Below are 17,071 nucleotides of genomic sequence, written 5' to 3' on the forward strand. Positions count from 1 at the left end.
TGATCTTAGTAGCAAATAGGAGATGACAAAAAGTGAATTAAACTTAAACTGAAATGACTTCATGAGCGATATTACCTACACCGATATCCTACGAATAAATTATAACAAATAGCAATAAGACATATAAATATATTATATACTATCCTAACCATTTTTATTTTTTAAATTGGTTTTTCTCTGACTTAAAGTATAAGTACTAGGTAGGTACATCAACAACCTAATAAATCATTTTTGTACTTGCGTTCCATTTAAATAACAATTAATTTAGTTGTTCAAACATCTGTGTATATTATAGCTTCAATTAAAAACATATTTGTTTTATGTAAACTCTATTTAGATAGGTAATGCATATTTTGTGCGTGAATACTAGGTACTATAGGTTCACATAGTTAGTATTATTTATTTAACGCAATCATATTATTTGTTAATGTATTATACGGTGTTTGACCATGTTTTATTATATCCATAATAAGGTCTAAATAAATCATAAGGAACTTGTAGAAATAAAAAATAAATATAATGATGCATAATTTAATCGATTTGGCCCTAGATAACCACGCGCGTATGTGGCATGTCATATAAGACGTGTCCATAACTAAATTTAATATTTACGTAGATAAATAAATCGAAAACTATATTATCATCTTTGAAAACAATTTTACATAATTTTTGGGTAAATAATATTATAGTCATCAAAATTAAATCTTACTATCAGCAATCAGTATATTAATATTAATATATGATTTAAACGTGTTTTTTTTATCTAGTTTCGATAAATAATTAAAAATATGTTCAAAGGTTGTTAATTCTGTTGATTATTATTGAAATTTACGTCTGAATAGGAAAACGACCTTAATAATGTTTTCGAGAGAATAATTAAGTACATAGATAAAACAATATTGAATGAAACCGGTACCAGCTGTGTTGTATATATTATTTGATCATAAAATGTGTATGTTCCAATTTCTGGATAAACCTTATTTCTGTCATTAATTTTTTAATGGCACCACCGTGTTTGAGAATTGATGTATTCCCTTCGAATTCACGTAGGATGTACCTTAGTATTTACTATACAGCGGGTAACTTAAATATTTAACTGGAATTTCAATCATTATTCTACTTTACAGATATTATGATTATAATATGACCAATGGGCAATGACCACATATGAATTATTATCGGGATCAACATAGACATATTTAGCACGTTAGAACGAAAACCGCAAATTTAACTTAACCATTGTTCTTTGCCATTGAATATAATAATGGCTAAAAATATTTCTATGCCAGTTCCTAGAAGACTTCAAATTTTGACATTAGTTTTCAGCAAAACTGATTGTCATGTGCCAAAAAAAAGAACTATTTATCATCCCAATCGTTGTCTAAATATATTGGACTGTTGTAATTTTTCTAAGTACATATTGCTATTTAATTTAAAATTTTTGATTATTGTATATAATATAAGATTCTTTGAATGAAACAGTAATTCATTTTTAAATATTATTACGAGGTAGGTACAAGGTTAGTATGTATTACTTATTTACTTGTATGACGTATAGACTATTACTTCAATTGCAAAATGAAAAGCGGCAAATATATTTTTAAACATTCATAAAATAATCAGTTAACTTTGTTACAGTGGTGGAGCTGGATTTCTGAAGAGGAGCAGTAAACATCACATTTTTGTAATCGCCAATAGTTAAAGATAACTGATAAGTATAATTATTTTGGTTAGATATAGTTTACTTTGACAGGAAACTGATATAGATTTCACAAAATATGATTGATTAATATCAAAAAAAAAAACTAGATAACCCGTCTTGCTTTAATATATATAGATTTCGAGTGTTAATCGCTATTTAGTGGGTCACTGCATAATGATGTTTCAATTTGAAACCAATGATAATCATTGCATACGAAAAACGAATCTGAACCTCTGAGACGGTATGGAATATACCTAAGCATAACTATTTCAAAATTTATAATGATATTTTATAATTCGTTTCTATATTAGTAATAATATGTAAGTATGTTAAACTATTATACCTATTTCTAAAATCGTTGGACAAAAGTCGTTACTTTTCGTTATATCCACATCTCGTCAAAATGTTTATAGGCATTAAATGTATATAAATAAATATGTTACATATATGCATTTACCATATTTTTTGATTTCTGTAAGAAAAACTTATGAGGCTTGCATTATATTTTCAAGCTTTGAGTATTGATATCAAAAATTTTATTCATTTTTTACTACAAAACCAAATGTCCGTCATTCTGATGAAAAATTTGATCTTAAAACGCTTACAAAAAAAATTAGGCCCATATAAATATTCGATATTCTTAAATTGATACTTGGTACAACTTTTAAAAAATATTTTATTACATTTTCAAGTTTTTTTCTTACTAAAAAAATTTAACAATATATTAAAAAAAGTATTCAAATCTCCTATAAAAAAAGTGAAAATATACGTTAAAAACTATATTTTATCTAAAAACCTTATTATAAATATGTCATGATCATTCAAGTATCTATACGGATAATTGTTTCTGAATTATAATAAAAAGATAAAATTGATCTTTCTAAAAACTATGGTAGGTACCTATAGGTAAATATAGTGTAATATAGTGTAATTTTTTAGTTATTTTTTTCTTATTATTGTAAATTCTATTTTTTACTTTTGACTCAAAGTACCGATCAATACTAGATTTGCAGGAAGTGCGATCACAGGGTCTAGAGCTTTTTTTAGTGGTATTATTTTATAAGAAATATTTTTATCTATTCTTGGTATCTATGCCGATGCCCGATGGTGTGTACTTACTCTTAAACTGAAAAGATTAATATAAAATAAAGGATTAACACCGTAAAGATCCGAATTTTTTTTCATCCGTGGCTTGGGGTAGCTTTTATAAATTGCACTGGCGCTGATATCCATATCCAATTTTCCATCAGAAACCATCCTCAAAGTTTAAGAGGGCATAGATATATTTTTTTAAAAACACACTTTATGAATCATGATTGTCAAATCAATCCATCTATTGCTGATCACTCTGCTCAGAATCTAAAATAATCATCCAATAAAGAATGGTTTACTCTCGCAGACACCCCCTGAGTATACCACAACTCACAAGCGTTATGTATAACAAAAACTTATAAATACTAACAATATTTAATTCGACGAAGTGCAATGTTTTTATAATCAAGAACTACGAGATGAAAAAACAAAAATACGTGTAACTTAATATAATATAATAGTATAGGTATGCATTGTATTAACTCTCGTGGAAATCGAATGTGACCAAAAAACCAGTTTTCAACTATAATATATGACGCAACCGAAATGTATCGTATAAACATGTTATTATTATGTTGAGCACAGTAAATAATTGACGAATTCCATCGTTATACATCACCTCTTAGCTATATTTAAATGCATATGATAGGGCGTACAAATGTTTTTCGAGGCACGAAGATGGATGCTTTAATTTAAACGTCGTTTCTAGACGAAATAATACACAAAACTATAGTGGTGCTGCAGAGAATGAACTTTTCTGTAATTGGTAAAAAATAAAAATCCTTCGTACAATTTGAACGCACGCAACTACCGCTGCACTATAATATACATAGGTACTACATAGGCTCGCGGCTCGCGTGTCCGTTTACGTAAACCGATCGGACGATTTTCATCGACCATAATATACCTACCTCGCGGTAACAATAAAGTGATGTAATAATGTAACATACAGGATGTCAGGATCTCGATATTATAATACATCTCGCCATAGCAGTACATTTGCGAAATGAGGCGAGTCTTGTACTATCCCTATATAGTGGGAGGATTAACGCGGAGCTAGAGGTCAGAAAAACGATTTAATTTATTTTATTCGAAAGTGTGACCAATGACCATATGTAGCTACGATATTCATCACTATATATGACCACTATCTGTGGCGATATTTCACCAGCGATGTCGAAGACGACGTGCATTGTAATATATAGACGATTATTATGGGATTATTAGGCAGGACAATTTTAACGTAAGGATATTGTGTGAGCAGAAAACTGGAAACGTGCGAAGTTGGATAATAGTAACTATAGATACCTAACCCTGACAAGTAGCTGGAAGAAATGACAGAAATGGACAACACTAAACCGTTTAACGGCAGAATGTTGGATCAGCTGATGGTCAAATGGAAAATGAGAGACAAACCCCTCTCGTGATTGTGATAACGAAAATCAAACAATCAAACATATCCCGAACGATTGTCCAATAGGAAGAATAGTTTCATAGTGGAATAATAGAATTAACGACGGGAACTCTTGACTTGGTCACTATAAATGTGCAAACATAAAATACTTGGCGTATTCTTTATTTTCCTTTTGTTTTATGTATTGTAATTTTTAATCGTAATGCTGTAGTGCATGTTATCTTTTGTCATTCATCCCATATAAAAATATCAGATCAATAATGCAGCGATAATATAAAATAATAAATTACCTCATAGGACCACGTGCACGACACGCCCGCGTACTTTTGCACACACCGGCCAAGCTCGACGTCCTCGTGCGTGGTGAACAAGTTCTTCAGACAGTGTTTGATGTGCGGCACCACCCTGGCCAGGGTCTCGCGGCTCATGATGACGCCGGGCCCGCCCATGCAGAAGTTCTCGTCGTACTCGAGGCTGAGCAGACCGAACTCCTCCTGGTTCCCCCGGCCAGCCTGTCCGATGAATACCGGTTTACGGCTGTCGACGGACCGGAGCAGCGCGGCCAGCCGGTCGGGACGCACGTACACGTCGTCGTCGGCCCGCATGAACCACTCGTACGCGCCACCATAGTTGTCCCACATGTGCTGCAGCATCAGGAACGACTTCTTCTGCGGCGGGTACGAGTCGTCCACCGTCGGCAACCGGACGAGCGGCAGGTCGGCCGCACCCGGTGGCAGGACCGACGTTTCCGAGCTGTAGAACATGACGCGGCCGGGCACACGACGCGCCCACGTGCCGTGGACTGCGGCCGCCCTGGTGGCCAAGTACCGGTTGGCCGTCATCACGCCGACGAACAGCAGCGATTCGGGCGGACCTCCGGCTCCCCCTGCATGTCCGGCCACGGGTCTCGCTCCACTGTTGTCTTCGTCGTGGGCCTGCGACGATTGCTGCAGAGGCTGCAGCGGTCGCAGCATGCCGGGCCTGCTGTCATCGCTACCGCCTCCGCCGCAACCGGCGTACAACCGGAATCGGCCATAAGATCCACCGAACGTGTAGCCGAAGAACAGTCCAAGAACGATGCCGGCCAACACATGCGTCAGACGCCGCCTGCGATTGCCGGTCGATTTCTTCTTGCCACCGGCCGACGACGACCGTTGTTTCTTGGCCACGGTCTTGTACGCATAGTGGTGCTGCTGCTGCGGTCGCGGTAGCGCCGGGCGGCCGTAGTGGTGGTGGTTGTGGTTCCGGTGGTCGTCGTGATGGTGGTCGCGGTGTTCCGTGTCTGTCGAGGTGGCCATCGGCGGCTCATCGTCCGTACTCTGCAGCGCCGCTCGATGCACTGCACGTTTTTCACATACCGGTGGTCTGACAGGAATAGGATATTCGGTACCGCCGATATACGGTGCAGGGCATGTGATCGCGAAAATCACTCGATCCCGATCCACGCTGAGATCACGCCGATTTTTGTTGCGGCGGTCGGTTTTTTTTCACGTCCGTATATAATACCGAAACGATATTATTATTAACGAAAGCGGAAACTATCTAGAAATAATAATGATATTATACAGACGAATGCGAGTGCACGCGGTACGACGCACGACTATAATACTGACACCGAAACGGCACAATTGATGCGTGTCCGAATCGCACGAACGTACTGACACACCGTCGCCGACGTGGTCGTGGTCGTCGCCGTCGCCGTCGTCGTCGTCGTCGGCACTCGACGGTGGACCGCCGCACCGCCACGGGCAACGACGGTGACGCGTCGACCACAACGGCGGCGGCGGCGACTGGTTCTCCGACCATCCCTCCTCCACACAATCCGCCAGCAATGCCCACCGCACCGACGTAGTTTCGCGCGCGGTAATATAAAAATTTTCAGTCGTTGCCCGTCCCATTGTTGTGTATTATTATTTTTATTATTATGGTAGACGAGATTTTCATTCTTTCGCTCCTATAGGTACCTACTTAAATGTTATTATATTGTGCGTGTACCTCACGACGACAATAACGTCATTATAACGTCGACGGTTCGATTAAACGCGTGCGCCCGTCTCAAACACATCACAATAATTATGATATAGGTACCTAGGTGAGGTACCTACGTACCTAGGTGAGGTACCTACCCATATATATGATATAATATTATTATAATATGATATTACATAATATTAAAATATTATAATTATACCCATCCAGTGGCGTCGATTTATATTTCATATTATGGGGAAAAAATGCTGGTGTTCGACACACCTACTTAAAAAAAATGTTTAGCTACTCTCGAATAGGGCATTATAATCACGATATACCGCCTTTAAATATTAAATACCACTAATGACCGATCACTTATTATCACCCACCTAGCCCACCCATAAATAGTACTGGGGAATTTTCTCCAGTTGATACCCGTGTTCGGCGCCACTGTACCCATCGTACTCGGAAACACTGGGACAGGTAGGTCGCGGTTGTAACCATGAAGATTGTAGGTACGTGAACAAAATATAAGCAATACGGTTTTATTAATATTTTTTTTTTTTATTTGTCTGAATAGGAATTATTGAGTAATGTTGGTGCGTATAAGAAGTGCTCAAATTAATGGAAAGGGAGAACAAGGGAAAAAGCTCTCCATGTATTTGTTTTTTTAATAGTATTTGGTGAGCACCATATGCTTATTAATTATTTTCATTTAGACGGAAAGAAACCAACTAAATTTATTTATAGCGTAAATATATTATAATATTATGTTATTGGTCAAAAGTAGTCGTAACTACTGACAATATTGGACATATATGCTCGTATATTGTAATAATCATTTGTTTTATGCTCGATGGTTGTCGAGTATGTGGGGGGCTGTTATAGGTTGAGTTCAATAATATCAAGTCACGCTAATTTTGTTCAAGTATGAGAGTCCCCCATTCTTTTATTTTTCCAATTCGAGCACTGCAATGTATATACGACACCCATGAGACGACGGAAATGTAATAATAATACAATCCCTAGTCGCACGACTCGCACGACAGCTGAAATCCCAAACGTATATACAACACACGCGTGCGCTTTACACATCGGGACATTCGTACATGTTGCCACATAAGGATGAAAATGTCTCAGGATTGTAAATAATAATAATAATAATAATAATAGGTAAAACCTATTACAACTTCAAAAATTATAAAATATGTATGCACTTATATAATATATGTATTTATAAAAAAAAATTATCGCCAGATAAATTGTCAAGTTAAAAACTACCTATTTGCTTTTTATAAACTAAAATTGTGCATACTGAATAATATAATGTATAATAATATATAATGTTTAATTAATTGTCGAATGTTGATGTAATCAATTTGCTGTTGTAATTAGTAATTAATATATGTATATAATCTAAGTTGTAACATGTAACTCTCTACTGCCAACTCAAGCTCTGCTTAAAGGTAGTAGATATAACAATGTTTTTTGTTTTATTTAATAATAAAAAAAAAAAATAATGTAAGCCAATATTGGCCACTATCACTATACAATATAATATACATAATATCGATGGCTAAGAGGCCAAAAGTTGTAAGTCCAATTTTTCTCAAAATCGTTTTATTAGTCCATAGGGTATATCTGGGTCGTCTTTTTGATTCGGTAAAACATGTTTTATTTATACTTTAATTTTTGTGTTTTTAGTTCAAGATAGGTTTTTTTAGTGCACACATATAACAAGTCCTAATTTAATGAGACATACAATAAATATTTTAACATGATCTAAATATCAAGCGCACAAATATAACAAGTCCGGAATTGTTACTTTTGTCAAAAACAATACATTCAATTTTGGACGTGTAATGTTTTAGAATATTGAATTTGTTTACCTATTTATAAAAAATGAATATGTCCGGACGTATTATTTTAAATAATAAAAATTTTAAATTTTAAATTACACTAAATAATATGATATCTTCAATTAGCATAAAATATCAATAACACGGGTTTTATTTGACTAAAAATTTGATGAAAAATGCTACTTTATTATTTTTTACATTTAATAAAAAATTGCAACATTTTTCATATTTTTTTACTTTTTTACTGCAATTATATAAACAAATTAAATTTTTTATATCAAAAAAATTAGCCTTACGTACATTTTAACTATTTATATAATAAATTAATTAGAGTTTATATTAAATTAACAACTTTTAATATGTCCATCAAAACCTTATATGTCCACGGTAAAAATATATTATAATTGCCATTCATAAAAAGTCCCATTTAAATTTAAAAGAAACATTATAATTACGTCGGAAAAAAATTTTAAGACCTAAAAGTAATAATTTATGTAATCTACAGAATATTTTACAAATAAATCAGTTGCAACACCAAAAAACAAAAATCTACAACACAAACTGTTTGGTGTAGAATAATTTAAGATCTTAAAACTGCTCTCCTGTAAAATTTAATGTTTGGGACATACCTACAACTTTTGGCCTCTTAGCCACGATATACAATGTATAGTATACGCCTGTATATACTGTCTGCAGCAGTTGTTACTATTATTGTTATACATACGCGATAGCCGTTGAGGTGTAATATATTATATTTTGTCCGTGATCTCAGATCAATAAATACATTAACTCAGTGAATCTGTAACAATATAGATACCATTGCAGCTACTAACTACAGTTTATTTGGAATAATACAGCGAGAATTTGCATCGCATGCACATTACTATAATATACCTACATAATAATATTATATGGATAATATTTACCATATAATATATTATTATATACAACTACCTATGTAATATTGTATTGTATAATATTTGTATCTGCCTACTATCTTAATGATAATATTAAATATATACATATTATTATATAAATATATTATATTATACCTATAAATTATAATAGGCACATATGTTAATAAATATAATGATATTCGATAAAAGGTTACAGTAAAAAATTCAAAATCACTTGAAATAAAATATAATATAATAACAGTAATAACTAATAATAAACTATAATTAGTAGGAGATCCACCAATATGCCAATCATGTGGCACAACAATTACAATAAAACACATATTCGAAGAATGTAGAATTTACATACAACAAAGAGAGGAGCTCAATATAAGCCACCAAATTGGAGCAAGTCTAGGCCCAAATCCTGAAAATGAGATCAACACCATCGAATTCTTTAAGACAACCAAATTACTCAAGCTACTCTAGTCAACCCCTTTTCAATGTACAAATTACTAAACGAACTAATCTAAAACTGTTTCTATTGTATCTTTTTGTATTTAATTCTTAGATCTGTTACCCACTATAAATATTATGTATCTATTATTTATAGTAACATGCTAATGACCAAGTTGTCGAAGCAGAAATTTTATAGATTTCAAGACCAATAAAAAAAAAAAAAAAAAAAAAAAACTATAATTAAATATATACATTACGAAGTGTTCTGCATGAGGAAAAACCAATTAAAAATTAGTAGGTTATAACAATCAGTATAATTAATAAATAAAAAGTATAGAATTTAAAAGTAAATTCTTACACTATTTTTACGAGCTGCATAGATACATTACATATTTTGTACATTTTTTTTTATAATTTTTAACTGACTGTGACGTGAACGGTCGCATTGCTTGTTTATACTTATAATGCATTTAATGAATAGACTAAAATTAAAGCGTTAAACAATGTATTTATTTTAAATAATTTTTTTTAGTATTAGGTATTTAGGATTTTGTAGGATTTTAAGTGATTTTTAATGTTTTATGGAGTTAAGACGTCTGAAATCTAGTAATAGTGCGAGTGCCAATGGTCAGAACCATGCGTGTTGTCAAATATATTATAGGTATAATATGAACATTTTGGTGGTCTTTTTAAAACATAATATGGATTGTTAACTTTTTTTAGTCCGGTTAAATTTCTAGTGTATATTAGTAATATTATCATTATATGAGTGTCAAAGTATACCCAGTTCCGTGCTAACTTTCATTGCCGCCCTAGGGCAATGATAACTGGCTCCCCTATTAAACATACATATTTAAACATCTGCCGCCCTTTAAAATATTACAGTTTTTGCCACCCTAAAGCACTTACCCCCCACCCCTTTGCCACCCCCTTGGCAAGGCTCTGAGTATACTTATACTACGCAATTCAATTTTAATATTATTATGTTTATATAATTGCATATAATATAAAAATTAAACGAATAATAAATAATAATATATATAATAATATATAATATAACATATTCCAGCTATTTCTTAAATTATAATAACATTAGTGGGTATATTGACGCCTTCGACGAAGTGTCACGTAACTCACTTTTTTAAAAAAATATAATAAAAATAGACTTAAGATTCTTCCATTTATAATTATTGAAAACTATTGTTTTTTTCTATAGTTTAGTTTTTTAAATTTCAAAACAATTTTCGGGTTAGCAAGATTTGCCTACAAACAGAACCGGTTTCTATACATTCAATGATTTATCATTGCTCTTTTGTTTAAAATAATAAGACAAGCCATTACATGACACAAATTTGCAATGAGGTGAGTAACACGAGACGTTTAAAAATTGTTATACTACTAGATATACCTATCTTAACTAGTTATTTACCGTTATTAAAGTTAGATCTTATAGAAGCTATTATAGGGTATTTTCTTCGGGTGATCGTTTGCACACATCGCACATGGTAATTATAATATCGCTTATAGGTATATAATGGTATATCTATTAATATTTACAGGTATTAGAAATGTATTCACACATTTTTATCTCAAGAGCTTAAGAAAGTTTAACGTAGACTGTACCTATATATTGTAAAAGATGTTACTTAAAGGTGCGTAGTATGTGTAAAAAATTATTATAGTTATACTATATATTTAGTATTTTTGAATTACAACAAAAAAAACGATTTTGTCAAAAACCAGTGGTTCTGCATAAAGGGGAAAACCCCTTTTTCCTTAATTTATTTTTCCCGATTATTCTGAAAAGTATTTTGACCCTCGGAGTACCAACAGTGTAGTGGTATAATATAATAAAATATTAATAAATTGAATATAATATTTACTACCATAAACCACTTTAAAAGTTGAAAATTGAAGAATTTTGTGTACTACAGAAAGTGTTTGGATACAAAAAAACACATCATTGTATAAGACCAGCTCATCGGTCCGCTTATATTAGATTCAATAGATCTTGGAATCTAAAAGTAACCTATGTATGTACCTACGACCTACCTACCTATCTACAGACTATAATATTGTATATGAAAACCTATATGTTACGTATTACTGTACAATAGTGAATAATAACGCACAACATAATAATTAATAATAATTATGTCTTGTTAAATCATATACCATTTTCCCAAGTATGCCTAATATAATATGCATATCCTATATGGCTATATCAGTGGTTTTCAACTTTTTTGTGTTCACGCGGCTCCTTTTGATTTTTAAATCTAATATACGGCTCCCATTCGCAAAATTAAAATAAACAAATTTATATTGTTTAATCTAACTTTACTTAATGACGAAATCTGTCGATTTGCCGATCTATCTCACACACACTCGCGCGCGCACAACATGTATAGGGCGCGTGGACTTACACGGCCGCGAAAAAAGATAACTTAAACTATAAATTATACCAATTTTATTTTTAGTTCCTACTGCAAACGCGGCTCACTTGATAATAACCGACGACGCCCCTGGGAGCCGCCACGCACAGGTTGAAAACCACTGCCCTATGTGATATAATATATGTTGTTATATATCTACTATATAAGTGTAATAAATATTATATGAACACGTCTTGACGGTTGTTAAGTTTGATCAACTGCTTATGTAAGAACATAATATTCGTATGGGTGAAAATTGTGAATTGTATGAAACATTTTCTTTAAAAGTGTATGTACCTATAATAATATTTACTCGCAACCACATGTGACTGTTTATTTTATATTTTTATTATAACATTAAACACTAAGCGTCATGTCATTGTATTGGTACCTACGTCATTTACCCAATGAATTATATTTATTATTTATTATTATTTTATTTTTACTAGGCATCGCTGACGTGTAATTTTCAAGGTACCTATACCAGTCGATATTACCTCCTACCGTTCGTTCGAGTAGAGCGTACCTATAACACTATACTCATAGGTTTTATCAACTGAAAACGTATGATTATAATATTATATTTATACCTATATAAAACCTTTATTCTTCCCTCAATAAACGATTAAATTACGATACATAGTTGATCATAGTTTATCTACGTCATATTATAAGACGTATAGATAATGACATATTTATTATACCAATAACAAATTTATCTACGTCATAATATTATATTATTATATGATGACATATTTAGGTAAAGGGCGACGTACCGGGTGACCCTTTTTTAAATGGGCATATTTCATATTTGCAACAATTGTCGTTATATTAATGCTATAATATAATTATTAAGGATGGGTCAAAATTCAATTTTCAAGAAATCGAAATTTATTTGTTACCCTATCATGAATTTTATTGGAACTCGTTTCGAACTTTATCAGACGTAGAACTTTAACGAAAATAAAATAAATAAAAATTAGAACACAGGTATGATTAAAAATTTAGCGAAATTAGCAAATTTCTTTATTATGGTATAGTGGCGGTACGATATTATGCACTGTCGTATAAAGTTACTTTGTATGAAAATCTATTAACTCATTATGATGTTATCCTTAAATACTAATTGGTGATGTACTGATGTCATTAGAACAATAGAACGTATGATAGTAACAATAAATAATAAATTAGTTTAAACAATAACCACGCATTTTTTAAAGACTACATATCTGTCCTGCAGTGGTTGTATACGCATATACGATAACTAGTACTTATAAGTACAGTGGCGTATCCAGGATTATGAAATGAGGGGGGGGGTGAACACCCTCCCTTGATTACGCCACTGTACAGTGTACAAGTATACCACACGTGTATAATACTATAATAGTAAAGCAATACAAAGAATTGTGCCCATCCGACTCTTAGAAATAAAAGTGCAGCTATCAAATCATAATTTTTTATTATTAAAAAATAAATTTAGTTGGTAACTTTTTATAAAAAAAATATTTATTGATTAAAGTTCAAGTTGTATTTTTAGCCTTTCAAGGGTTTTGAATTCGTGTATAACTTAATATTTAGTTCTCTCAGGAAAAAGGCTCTCAAGAGAATAAAAATAAGCCCTTTCTTGTAGTATCAAAGTATATACACTGAGTGGGTACCAATATGCACATCACGTGACTTTGGTACTTACAAGTTTAAAAAAAGGGGGGAAATATGTAATCTCTCTGTTATACAGTTTTAGACGTTGGGTATACCTCGTCATTCAGTAAGTCTCTAAAATGTATATTGTATTATTTGAATTCAATGATAAATCATTGAATACGAAAAACTATTTTAGACTATTATATTACTATAATAATTAATAACTAATAAGTATATATTATGAATTATGATATATTATTTATATCGCTATACAAAGTGTATTTAATTTAATACAGTAGGTTGAATTAATTTTTTCCGTTAACATTGCATTTAAAAATATCTTTGTATATATAAAATATAGGTAATACTATATATTACGCATTAAAAGTGTCAAGTCCCCACATGAATAATATTTCTATAAATTTCAAAAAAATAACTAAGATCGTTATTCTTCATAAAATATATCTTAACTCCTACATTTTTAATTTTCAGTTAAAATATCTATAAAAAAAAATATAGGTATCCGTGCAGATTTATACTTTAGATTTTTGGTTGCAGTATGAACTAATTATGAGGAACCTTGTATATAACATTTTTAAGTTTTTTGACTGATCAAAAATAGTTTTATTGATATTTATATATAAAAAAAATTATCTTATATATATATTAGCTCAAAAAGAGTCACACTATTTTGAAATGTATATAGTTTATAATATAACAAATATAGAGTCGACAAACAAAAAAAAAAATTAAGGTTTTTTTGTAGTGAAACTCTAACCAAATAGGTACATGGCATTTTCACTGAATGTTTAAATTAGAATTTTCTATACACCATACAATTTTTTAAATCTATTGACTCGTGTTGAACTATTTATATGCATATTAAATTGTCGATTTTAATTAAAATGTTTATAATATTGTCGAAAAAAAATGTTTGCTTGGTCAAAAGACTTGAAAATTCAATTTAAGGTTCCTCATAAGTTGTGGTTGAAATTAAAAAAAAGTTGAGCGTCTGATATTTCAAAATTGTTTTGAGTTAAAAATTCATAAAAATATTTCGTTTTGTAATATTTATGATTTGAAATAAAAATACAAGAGTTTATAAGTCATAAGTTTGTCTACCTTTATTAAAAATAAAATATCCAACGGAAAGTCAAATAACATTTCTATGATCGTTTAAATGTTTATGACATTAGATATTCTGATATTCACTAAATTTCTCATGGATTCTTATTTTGTTGTAAATTAAAAACTAACAACCGTATATATATTATAGATACTTGAAATTGTAAAAGTTTATTTTATCATTTTCTATATTTGATACAATTTTCAAAATATTATAACACGCGTATTGAGCTGATTACAGATATTTTTCATTTTTTATTTTTTTTTTTTGTATAATATAATATGTCAATACAATTTATTCGTTGTGTCAAAAATCTTTAAAATTTCATACAATAAGCTCCTCACATATTGTACAATAGCAGTTTAAACAAATTAAAAATGAATAAGCACGATTTTTTTAAGCATTTAAATTTCATATTTATCAAATGGAAAATTTTTAAATTATTTTGTAGTTAAAAATGTATGAAATGTTCAATTTTTATGGATATGAATTGAAAATTTAAAACAAGGTTCCATGTAAGTATATCATGCTGTATTGCAGTAATCAAAAAATCTAATAAGTAAATAGCCACAGTTTTTTTAGATATTTTAAGTTTAAATTTGTACGAAATTAGATATTTAAATGAAGATAAACGATTCAAAAATATTATTCCTTATAATAATATATATATTAGGTATTAAAAATTATTAATCCTGGGTATTTGAAACTTTTAAAGTACTAACTAGATCCATTTTGCCATCAAAAACTACCCTCAAAGTTAAAAATTGAATATGTTTTTACTGCCGCAAAATATGATGACAAACCGAAAAAAACACACACATCGTTGTAAAATCGATACATTCATCCCTCCGCTGTGAATCTAACAGGAGTTTATAGGTCTTCTCGTAACTGCACCATCGCACTTTCGTGTTATTGCACTGAGATTAATATGTAACGTTGGTGAATTATTTCAATAATATTATGAAGAATGATGTGAATTGTTGGTAACAAGTGTATTTTATGGCTTCGGACTAGTAATATTATTAAGACCATTATAGGAATATATGTGTTCCATCCAACTAGTTTCATATCGACTTCCGAGTTCCGAGTATCGTAGGCATACGTTGTAACTTGTAAGTACCGCCTAATGCCTATAGTGGTGTACTTTCTTCCGGATTTTTCATCGTGAAAACTGATTTCACTGCTGCAATGTCCAAACATCTGATGACTATATTTTGTCTTAAATATGCTGTGTTATATATTTGATAGCCGGTGGGTAGTTATTTTTTCGAGCCGAAATAAGTTTTTATGTTTTTAATCATCGCAAGTCGCATTTACAATATAAAACGTATCACCGACCACGTATAATATTATTAATACCGTATGTCCATTGTCCGTATATAGGTACATACAACCTACCTACTATTAATTATGATTTATGTCTGTCTAATCATCTAAACCTTAAATTCCAATTTCCAACTATTCGTTTATCAATTTGTATAGGTACTGTCAAACTGTCGCGAACTGTTCATTTTAATTACTATAATCAACGGTAATAAACGAGGTTAGTGAAGTTTACTACTTCTTATTTGATAGTTCTCCGTAACACTCGCAGTGGCGAATCTTGGATTTTTTAAAGGGGTACCTACCTAACACGCATTGACGTTCACGCTATATGCTATAGCAGTCATGTTTTTTTAAGTCATAGGATAGGTCATAGGTCCCGTGAATGCCATACCGTTTGCCATACCAATATATAGTATTGACCAATTCAAAGTGACGCAAAGTTTACAGAATTTGTTGTAATGTCAGAGCAGTCATGATGACCTTCAATGTGTTAACATGGTTAGATACAATTAATGTATGAAAAAAGTATTATAATAACTGTGTTCATAAACGTAGGTAGTAACTAGTAGGTATATTTTTTAATAGCTAATAGGTATAATATAATATGTAAGTAGATATATTAGGTATAGTCACAAAAAAAAGTTAAAGTGTAAACATTACTTACCTGGGTAGGTAGGTACCATGTGGATGCGAAGTACATTATAATAATATAAAACCATATAGGTACGACCGTCTTTTATTTTTTTTATGCAAACATTATATTTGAATATTATTTGTATGCACCTACCTACTTCTTCGACTGTAGTATCTACCTACTGGTTGACGTATGTTCCGCGGTGCTAAACCATTTACTCGGTTATTGGTTGACAAAGTTTCGGAGGTACCTACATAATATGTTTTAACGTAGAACAATAGTTTCGTTTAAATCACATTTTGAAACGGACAGTGTCGCAAAAATCTGAAGAAGCTTAAATATTGGACATCAATCTCTTTGCAGTTATACAGAGCATCAAGTATTTTATTTCATTCTAAATATCTATGCCATAATTTAACTTCCGTTTTAAAAACGGCTTAATCCACGCCATTAGGTAGGTACCTAGAATTAAATCTCTTACAGAATTATAATCCAAATTCTAAACCAACTTAATATAAA

General features: G+C 31.5%; 1 protein-coding gene across 1 annotated transcript in view; it reads right to left on the minus strand.

The window, feature by feature from the left end:
• Window positions 1–5,933, minus strand: part of LOC132940358 (chondroitin sulfate synthase 1-like) — a 24,721-nt gene extending 18,788 nt beyond the window's left edge. The window contains exon 1 of the mRNA XM_061007904.1: window positions 4,499–5,933. Coding sequence (XP_060863887.1) covers window positions 4,499–5,506 — 1,008 coding nt within the window. The 5' untranslated portion in view covers window positions 5,507–5,933. The remainder of the gene's footprint in view (window positions 1–4,498) is intronic.
• Window positions 5,934–17,071: the final 11,138 nt, after the last annotated feature.

This window comes from Metopolophium dirhodum, chromosome 3 (genome assembly GCF_019925205.1).
Source record: "Metopolophium dirhodum isolate CAU chromosome 3, ASM1992520v1, whole genome shotgun sequence".
In the NCBI taxonomy this organism is placed as follows: domain Eukaryota; kingdom Metazoa; phylum Arthropoda; class Insecta; order Hemiptera; family Aphididae; genus Metopolophium; species Metopolophium dirhodum.